The sequence below is a fragment of the Numenius arquata genome, chromosome 11, assembly GCF_964106895.1.
Source record: "Numenius arquata chromosome 11, bNumArq3.hap1.1, whole genome shotgun sequence".
Taxonomy (NCBI): Eukaryota; Metazoa; Chordata; class Aves; order Charadriiformes; family Scolopacidae; genus Numenius; species Numenius arquata.
Genome location: NC_133586.1, coordinates 15,164,259 through 15,174,280, shown reverse-complemented (window position 1 = coordinate 15,174,280; position 10,022 = coordinate 15,164,259). Strand labels below are relative to the sequence as shown.

At 42.9% G+C, this 10,022-nt stretch overlaps 1 protein-coding gene across 1 annotated transcript in view; it reads left to right on the top strand.

Annotated features, from left to right (window-relative positions):
• Positions 1-3,752: 3,752 nt before the first annotated feature.
• The window catches only part of MNS1 (meiosis specific nuclear structural 1), an 8,941-nt gene continuing 2,671 nt past the window's right edge, over positions 3,753-10,022 (top strand). The window contains exons 1-9 of the mRNA XM_074156687.1: positions 3,753-3,786; positions 3,908-4,018; positions 4,185-4,312; positions 4,597-4,699; positions 5,530-5,759; positions 6,506-6,722; positions 6,804-6,911; positions 8,368-8,625; positions 9,526-9,651. Coding sequence (XP_074012788.1) covers positions 3,784-3,786; positions 3,908-4,018; positions 4,185-4,312; positions 4,597-4,699; positions 5,530-5,759; positions 6,506-6,722; positions 6,804-6,911; positions 8,368-8,625; positions 9,526-9,651 — 1,284 coding nt within the window. The 5' untranslated portion in view covers positions 3,753-3,783. The remainder of the gene's footprint in view (positions 3,787-3,907; positions 4,019-4,184; positions 4,313-4,596; positions 4,700-5,529; positions 5,760-6,505; positions 6,723-6,803; positions 6,912-8,367; positions 8,626-9,525; positions 9,652-10,022) is intronic.

The window sequence follows — 10,022 nt, the reverse complement described above, 5'->3', positions numbered from 1 at the left end:
TTATTCTCTTTATTTTTTTGAAAACTCAATACTGCAGCTAAATATTTATTAAAACAGCATTTTTATCATCAGGAACAGTTGTATTTTTGTTGAACACATTTGAAGCAGTGAGTACTTTTGTTCCCTTTAATATTTTTGTTTACAGTCCATAATGTCATAAGTAAAAGATCGCTTCTGCCTAGTGCTGCTATGGGACATATTTTCCCTACTGCTGCAGGATAATCTAAAAAAAAAAAAAAAAAGTGCTAAGATTTTCTTGACAGTGATAGCCCCTTAGCTGCTAAATCTGCTATCCCATCCATCACTAATCTCAAGCAAAGCAAGCATTAGTTTCTCTGTGACTTATCTAGGTCTTTAGTAGATCAATAGCACAGCTCAGATGTTTCAGACTCTTCCCTGTTAATTCACATTTATCTTTTCATCCAAAGAAGGTAAATTACCTCACAGAGAAGCTGTGTTATCCCCAGTAGCGGTTTATAATGTTGTGAAGTCAGCATGACCCACATATCTTATCTCGGCTGGAACGCATTTGTCACTGTCTCGTGTTATGACCATCTGGTAAAACGCCCTAGAAAAGAGGTAAACCTGCAAAATGGCTTCACCGTTTTTCATTAAATGACCTTTTCTGCTGTGTGCTCCTGCAATCACCTGCAATTTAAAGCGCTAGAATAAAGGGAACTTTCTTTTTCTCTTTAATGCTCCATTTCATCATTTTTATCATTAGCAAAATTTCGGTTCCTCAGCAGTCTTCATGTCTGCTGCCAGGAGTTGATCAGTAGGTGGTGATATTGAGACTGAGAACGGAATCGTTTATTAATATGCTGTGTTATGCTTGAGAAAGGACTGCTGAGTTTAACTCTCCGTTTGTCCAGTGGGCTGCTGGCTACCTGGAGCTTTTCAGGCCCTGGGAGTGTTTAAAGCTGTCAGGGGAAAGGAATGAGGAGCAGGTCACTGACCAGTAAGCTGTAACCAGGCTGCTGCCAGAAGAAATGCTGTATCAAATGAGAGTTTGATACTGATGATGCAGCTGGGACTCATTCCTTTCCAAATTATAGTAAAGTAGACATTTCATTATCTGTTATTCTAAAAACCTTATACATTATAATATGGAAAGAAAACTTAAATAGAAACACACTTGACTCTTAAGGAGTCTGACCCAGATGGTTGCAAAAAACAGTCCATTTTTATTCTTCAGATGAGCTGAGCAGCTCTGCCTGGACTTGACTCTGTTCTGCCAGTGTTAAATTCTAATGTCTTTGACAGCAAAATTAGTTGGTGCCACCAAGGAGATCTACTTTTTGACATGAGGAAAAGGTAGGTCTGTTTTCTACATGGTGCTTGATTTCTTCTCAAATAAGACTGTACGAGGGGGGCCCCTCCATGGCCCAGCAACCGGCTGTGACCGGGAGGAGCAGGAATAGCAGGTGCTTCCCTGCAGCTGGAGGTGGACTGTTCAGCTGAGATGACAGTGGTGAGGAGCACGGGATGCACAAGGAGGACACAGGACAGAAACACTTGCCCAGGTGCCAGTGCGCTGCCCGTGTCCCTCCACCCCCAGCAAGTTTGCGGGTGTCCAAGGAGGGAGGTGCAGTCAGTGCCCAGGGCAGGGGCACATCTTTAATTATTCAATTTAGCAGAAGGATCAAGGCAAGGGTATATTGTGTGTTCCTGTGGAGTTTCTGGAGTGTTTTCCCTCCCTGTTCTCTACGTGGGGTGACTGTACATGCTGAAAGGTTACGTGCCTTTCTTTGGAAATCTGCACACACAGTATGTTCACTGAACTGTCACTGTGGCTTAATTTATGTTGGGGAAAACAATCAGGGCGTTAAAGGTAAGAGTTTCTGAGCACAAACTGCCGTAAGGTATCGAGGATAAAGGAACTCTCTGGTTGCATTTTTTTCTTCTTTGCATTTTAAACACACTGCAGCAAATCTGGAATGTATGGGAAATAGAAGAACAATGAGGCACCGAGGACTGGAAACCTCAAAATATTTTCCCTATTTTTTTTCTAACTGGATGTTAGTGCCGTGTTCTGTCCCTTCTGTGAGAAATACACTGCTCACAAATACTGTTTACATGCAAATATGAGCCACCTCTTAATTTTAAAAAGAACTTTGTGAACGGACTTGTTGGTCTCTGATACGTGTGTGATTTTTTCAAGCGTTTTTACTCCCACTTTTCTTTCTGAATACCTTGCTGTCCTGGAGACTGACTCGAGGTAGTATACTTCTGTTCTCCTTTTAGAGCGCTGCTGGTCCAAATTGAGGACATCATGTGAGCAAAGATGAAATTTTACAGCTGAAGGTTATTTGCTGTTTCCAGAAGTGAGGTGAGGGGGACCTGGTTTTGTCATTTTCTTTGGTAAGAAAGAAAATTCCATTTATTGCCAGTGAGGCGCATAGCTGTTTGCTCAGGAGAAGGGGCAGCAAAACTATCTTTTACACCTTTAGCTCCCCGCAACATCTCCAGACCTTGAGCCCTGAAAGTCAGAAGTCAGTGCTCTGACAGTGTAGTTAAAAGCTTCCTTCTTTCCAACCTTGGAATCATTGGGGGACAGGGGGTTTTGACAAGTACGTGTTTCCTTGCCTACTGTTAGTTTTTTTTTTTTTTTTTTCTTAGCAAGAGCTGTAGCAGTGACACCACTTGGAAAGAAGAAGTAAGGAAAGTGTATGATCTTTTTTTGCCTCATCTCTCTCTGCTTCTATCAGTGCAGTTAGAGACATGGTCTCCTATACTTTGTTCCCATCTCTCCCTCTCCCCCCCCCCCCCAGGCACTGTGCGAAAACGTTTTTCTCATGAAAAGGGTAAAGAATAACCAAAGTTTCAGAAAGAATTCCACTAATTTGGGAGACCTTTTTTTTTTTTTAAAGAGTGGGAACTGATTTAAAGTAATGAGTGTTCCCATCCCATATATAGATATACGGGATATATAGACATAGGCATGTCTAGCACAGGATCAGTGGAAACATGCGTCTAATCCTAAGAGGTGTTCTTAAGCTTTATTCATTTTAATTAGTTTTATAAAGTAGATGAGACTAACGAATTTTAAATACTGCCTTAAATAAGCTTAAATGTCTTTAGTTTCACACAACTATGTATTTAAAAAAAAAACAAAAATGAGAAAAGTGGTGAAAGTGTGAGTGGGTTGGGTCTGGGGAACTGGATGCCACAGCGGTGCCTCCCTGCCCGGAGCCACCACGCACTGTCGGGGGTGCCCTTGCGCCACCGGGGGTGCTCCGAACCATGGCAGGCTCTGAGCAAACCATGGGCTGGGATTCCCCTTTCCCAGGCGGGCTGAGGCGGGAGAGGCCGCAGAGCGCCGCGCCGGGGGCCACGGTTCCGTGCCGTGGCCCTGTCACGGTCGCCCCTGCCGTGAGTGAACCCCCGCCCGCGCCTGGGCTCAAAGGAAGGCGAGAAATTCTTCATGAAATGCTGCCCCCTGGGTTTTGTGATTGTAGATGAGTCAAGTGCAGTAACTTAATGCAATAATTCAAGAAATGCTCTTAAATAGATCTTATTTTTCTTTTTTTTAAGGTGATTATGTACGTCCCGGTGCTGTGCTGCTACAGCTCGCCGGCTGTGCCAGCCCCACGGCCCTTCTCCTCTACAAAATGGCGCTTACCCCCTCCTGTGGCGTAGGGGAATGCATGACATCACACGGCCCTCCCGGCCAATCACCGCGTTGAGTTCCCCCCGGAAGTTAAACGCCGTTTCCCCTCCCCTTCCGCCCGGCTGCCCCGCTCGTTGCCATGGCAGCGCACAGCGCGGCGCCGCGGCTGCGAGATGGTGAGGAGGGAAACGGGGGGCCGGACGGGTGGGGGGCGTGCGGCGAGCGGGGTCCCAGGGCGGGGATCGGGCCCCGGGGGCGGCGGGCCGTGGCGGCAGCGCCTCTCTCGTGTCCCCGCAGGCGTCCGCGGACCTGGTGGAGGCGGCGGAGGAGCGCGGCGGGCGGCTGCGGGCCGTCCGGCTGCGGGCCGCGCTGGAGCGGGAGCGGCGGCTGGAGGAGGCCGTGCTGCGGGTAAGAGCGGCGGGGCTGCGCGGGCCGGGCGGAGGGGGAGGGTAGGCGGCCCCGCCGGGCTTCACCTTCTTTCCAAAGCTTTTTCCTTTAAAAATGCGAACTTGCGGTTTGCCCGCGCCGCAGTGCGCGTGCGGGCGCGGTGCGGGAAAGGGTTCTGTCTGAGCAGGAAGAAGAGAGGAACAGGGGCAGAGCGCTGCAGCTGGAGCGGGATGAGGGGCTGGCGGCAGAGCTGGCCAGGCTGAACCGCCAGAGGCTGAAAGACGAAAAGATGAGGCAACAAGTGAGAGAGAACAGGTGACGCTTCACGAGTTTATACGTGTGGGCAGGCGTTTATATAGTTAAAGTATGCAAAGCTATTGATAGCATATGTACAAATATAGGTAACTCTTGTTTTAAAACAGGTTTTGTTTTCTTTTTCTACTCTTTTACTAGAGCAATGTTTTTTATCTAAAATTGGGGGGTTTCCCGATTATTTTTTTTTTCTTTAAATTGTGTTTAAATACTGATGGAAATGTCAATTTTTCCCATAGGTACTTACTTGCTTGTAATAAGATAATTTTTTTTTTTTTTTTCCCCAGTCTTGAACTTCGAGAGTTAGAAAAAAAGCTAAAATCTGCTTATATGAATAAAGAGCGAGCTGCACAGATCGCTGAAAAAGAAGCTATCCAGTATGAGAAAATGGTAATTAGCTCCACAACGTATCCCAGCACCTGAGTGCTGTAACTCTTTGTGTGGATTGTGATGAAAAATTTTCCTTTGAAGCTGGCCCTTTTATCTAAAGTATTGTTAGCTTTAGGCATTCAGTGGTAATTGAAAATATGTTTTGTGTTATGAAGAACTAATTAGCCGGTAATAACCAGCCATAAGAAAAAGGCTTACTTTGCCATTGCAATTGAAGTGGTGGTGAATCTAGCTGTATGAATGGATATAGTTTTTATTTTACTGGTTTTGTAATATTTATCCAACTTAAAACTATGATATACTTCGTACGTATTGTGGTGAATCCTTTCCTCAGAAGCAGGTTGTCGAGAATGTTCTTATTATTCTTAAACATACACCTGAATAACTTCGGAAATAATTGTGAACTTTTATTTGTATATAGAATAATATTGGTGATCAGGCAGATGATTCTGATTGTGTTGATGTTTTATACAAAATTCAGTTTCCGCAAATTGCTGTAAAGACAACATGTTTATTGAGGATGATGTACATCGTTAAACCGCATTCCTGTCATTAGCCCCTGTGAGCTGCTCTGGCTCCTGCTGGCTGCTCCCCTGTGTCTGCGTTCAATACAGAGCTTCCTTTCAGTGGTGTTAGTTCTCCTCAAGTTGTTTAGATATTGAGGGTTCTCTTCAAGGGTTTTGCCTACTGAATGAAGCTATTAAGCACCTTAAGGCACGATATAAAACATTCAGTTTCTGTAATGCAGTATATAATTCCTTTTTATATTCAGTATTTTTTCACTACAAGTTGTATAAAAAGAAATCTTGCATTGCTTTTTCCCCCTATAGAAACGTGAAGCTGAAATAGCCCAAAAGATGAAGGAAGAGTACGAAAGGGTAATAAAAGAAGAAAGTTCTGCAGAGCTGAGGCGAAACGAGGAGAAAAAAATGTATCAGCAAGAACTGGAGAAACAGCTTGAGGAGCAGGAGAGGAAGAAGCAGGATGCTTACCAAGAGTTTCTAAGCGAGAAACTCTTGATCGATGAAATTGTAAGAAAGATCTATGAGGAAGACCAAATGTTAGTTACTTTTGATTTTTATTATTTATTAATTTAAAACAAAGCAACTCGTATAATTCTGTATAGAAAATGAATTTGTATGCATTTATTTCATAGACTAAGGTCCACTTTATTTTCCTTGGTCACATTTTACTAACAAGAGACTGACTTGCGTGGGTTTTGCTGTTTAAACGTCAGAATGTTCTTATCATTCCACTCAGTCTCGTGTCCTTGTTCCCCAAGTACGAAATCCAGCTTATTTCGGGGAGTGCTGGCATTGGGCCCATGGTGCTGGAAATGCCTTTCACGCATTCCTGCCTTGCCTCGTGTCCCTGCCTCTGCATGGGATGTGTTGTCTGCCTCTTGTATGGCCTGGGATAGGAAAGGAGGTTTTGAGGGCACCGTGGGAGTGGCAGAGGGGAGAGTTTAATAGAAATAAAATGTTTAGGAGATCCTGGTGTTATTGGGCTACGGGGCTTCCTTCTTTCTGTTTCGATGGAGCGTGTATCAACTGGAGTAGCAGCGCGCACCTCTGTGTACTGTCTGTCCTCTTGAAGAAAGGTGTTGGACATGAGATTCCCTTTTGGGGGCAATTCATTAATGTGTATTTTCAATTTAGACACTTATTTTCTAGCTGGATGGGTAAGGAGAGCCATTTAAATCTTAGTCTCTGGAATATACTGTTAATGATGAGCATATGTTCTGTCTAATGTTACTCTGCAGTATGTTAAATAACTACTTAAATGGTTTTTTTCCATCTTCTACAGGGAAAGACAACTGAAGTTAGATAAAATAAGAGCAACTCAGACATATATTGAGGAATTTAAAAAAGAACAAGCCAACTGGAGGAGAAGGAAACAGGAAGAGATGGAAGAAGAAAATAGGAAAATTACGGAGTTTGCCAACATTCAGCGACAAAGAGAAGAAGACCGGATGGCTAAAGTTCGAGACATTGAGGAGAAAAAACAAAGACTTCAAAGCATGGTATCGAAAATTGAAATAATTGTAGAAAAAATGATTGTACATTCTTGTCTTTAGTTTAGAAATCTTTCCTTCTTGTAATAGATTGCCCAAAATCTGGAAAGAGAAAAACAGAAGCGTGAAGAACTGGAACAAATCCGGCAGGAGCTCTATCTGGAAGAGCAAGAGGAGACAGAAAGGATGAAAGAGATGGTAAGTGGTGGCCGGTAGTTGAAGTGGCACCTTTGGGTGGGGGAATATTTCACTTCTCCTGCAGATATATATATGGCTATTTTGGTACTTGTCAGACACCCGTTTTTTTCATCTGTCGTCCGTCTGTTACATGTAGCTGTGCATAAGCTGTTAAGGGAAAATACAAGTGGAGAGGAGCGTTGCAACTGTGCCCTAATTCCTGCAAAACATTCAGGTTAGCGGAGCTGGTCTGTATGAAACTTTTATAAAATAAAAATAGTAGTGTACATGCAGGAAAACATGTAATTTATGGAGCACTATGGGTAAACTAACCTAATTTAAATAGACCAGATATGACATTTAAAGAGAAAAAGAAACTATTTTGAATCAGTGATCTAGACAATAAGCAATAAAGTGAATGCAGGGGGCAGCATTTTCCATAGTCTTCCTCTGTCCTTTCACTTCTGATGTCTCTGTGATGGAGCAATGTCTTTGGAAATTGCCACCAGAGTTGTGATGCTGAAAGAAGAGTCGGTGAGAGTATATCCCACATGCAATTCCTTCTTTCCTTCTGTATCCGAGGGTGCTCTTCAGAGGCCAATTAACTCCTGATTCCACTCCTTTTCCTCGAACAGTGCTGGCGCTGGCAGGGTTGTTTGTGGACGGGGTTGGGATGGGGTTTTTTCACACTTCGGATGGTGAAGTCTGCTGAGGTCTTTGTGACTCTGGGATGTCTTTGAGAGACTTCCTTGAGCCCGTTCTGGTCTGTGAGCTGTCTCAAAGCAAAAACCTTAATTCTGACATGGGTTTAGGTGTATTAAATGAATTGTTTTCAATTTTGTTCTGGCACAAAGTGTCTATTTCCAACACTATTTCCTAAACGTTCTTAGACAAGCAGGTTATGTATTAACTTAGTTTTCGGATGGAAAATTCTGTTCTTTCAGTTTCCTTTGCTGTCCCTAATGTTTTTATGCTTTATTTTCAACCAGGAAGACAACTGAAGGTTCTGAATACCCTTATTGCCCTATTTATATCTTTATTTATCTCGTGAAGGAGAATCCCAGTAACTTTCAAGTTCAGGTTTAAATAGGTTAATTAACTGCTCGCTTTTCGCACGTCCATTTGGTTTTCCCTGAGTTCCCACCCACACTCCGGCTTTTATTGCTATGGTTGACAAACAAAATGTAACAGCAGCTGAGATACAAAACACGGTTATTTTTAGAGTTGTTCAGGAGCACTGTCTTGTTGATTCACTTCACGCTAGTCCAAACTTTTGGTTTGGACTTCATTTTAAGAATCTTGAGACATTTGCCAAACCAGTTAATACCGGAGAGCACTGTCAGATGTGGAGCAGTTGCTCCAGTTCTTTACGCTAGAAGGCGATAGCTACAGTAAATTGATTCCAATTGGCTGCTGATGATCAAAATTTTCTAAAGTACGTTCAGTGATAGAGCATTTTATTGAATTTCCTTTATAGGCAGAAATTGAAAAGAGAATAAGGCAACGCTTAGACTTAAGGCAAACATATGAAGAGCAATTTGCTTTAAAGAAGATACTGCAACAAGCTATGAGAGAAGAGGAGGAAGCCTTCAGACAACAGATGTTGGCCAAGTTGGCAGAGGATGATCGCATTGAGCAGATGAACGCTCAGAAACGAAGAATGAAACAGCTTGAACACAAAAGGGCTGTGGAAAAACTTATTGAAGACCGTCACAAACAGTTTGTTGCAGATAAAGTAAGAGTTCTCACTTTTGCCTTTGGTTTGAGCCAAAGTGTTTCAATATGAGGATGCTTCTGCTGTCCTAAGTGACAAGGCTACTGTTACTGGAGGAATTGCAGAGAAATGTGCAGGGGGGAAGCAGGCCTTTGTTCTGGTTTGCTGACAAGAAAAAAAGTCTTTTTAGAGCCAACTTGTTTTGTAGCTTGGGAGGTTGGAGTCAGCAATGTAGCTGTCTGCCTGATGTGCTCTGTAAATCTCTCTTTGCGAGCCGTGGGGTCAGGGACACAACTCTTGTCCAGTTTAGCGTCCCCAAGCGGCAGCACTGATGATGATGTCTGAGAAGCGGAAGTCCCAGCCTTGATTTTAGATTAAGTTTCCGGAATTATCATCTGAGGAAGCAAAAGCATAAACTGACAACAAGTCACGGAATCTTATACTGCATTTTTTCAACCTGTTTATAGGGTATAAATCCCATGTGTAACATGAATTGCAATTTCTAGTCATCAGCATGAGAATACATGCCTGTTCCTCCTTTCCCTGTTAGAACAGGAACAGATTTACTTGTCTGAGAACCAAGAAGGAACTGGAACTTCACTTAACCACCTTTAAAAGGTCTTCTAGTACAAGACTGAACACCTGCCTGGCAGACTAGTCCTGTGTCTTGCCATTCAGTCTTCTCTTTTGTCTGAGATTTTTTTCTAGTTCCCAAACATGTATTGTTTAAACAGCACGTTGGGGTTTTTTACATACACTTTTCCGTCCTTTTCAAATTAATTTCCCGTGACCAGAAGTTAATAAGTGGAAGTTCAAAATTTACTCTACTAATAAAATTTACTCTTTGTACTATGGTGGATATTGGTGGAAACAAATGTTCACAGAGCTGAAACTGAAGTTACGAAAACTTGTTTCTTGTAGGAGCGTGAACTTGAAGAAAGACAGTTGGAGGAGAGAAGACAAGAAAACATCCGTGCAATTGTTGAAGAAGAGAGACAGAAACTCCTGAAAGAGCATGCGTCAAAATTATTGGGTTATCTTCCTCGAGTAAGTGAATTGTGTTTTAAATGTTTTAAATGTTCTGTAAATCAGTTTTCTCTTGTATAATTTAAGGTGAATTTGCAGAACTGTGTAAATTCCTGGAGTCAGCGGGTGCCTTTATTGTGTCACCTCTCCTGTGCTTACCACCTCCTTTTTTTCCTTTTTTCTTTTTGAATTGGGAAGCAATTTACAAAAATACTCTTTTTGTATGAGGGGCTTTGGGCTGTACCGCAACACTGATATACTGATGTAAGTACAGAACTTGCTGTAAGCTTCCACAGCACTTTGCGCATCCAGTTTTGGGGATATGGAATGTCAGTTCTAAAGCAGGGCTTGTCTCGCTAGAAAGGGCTCCACCAGGTCTTAAACCCCATTTC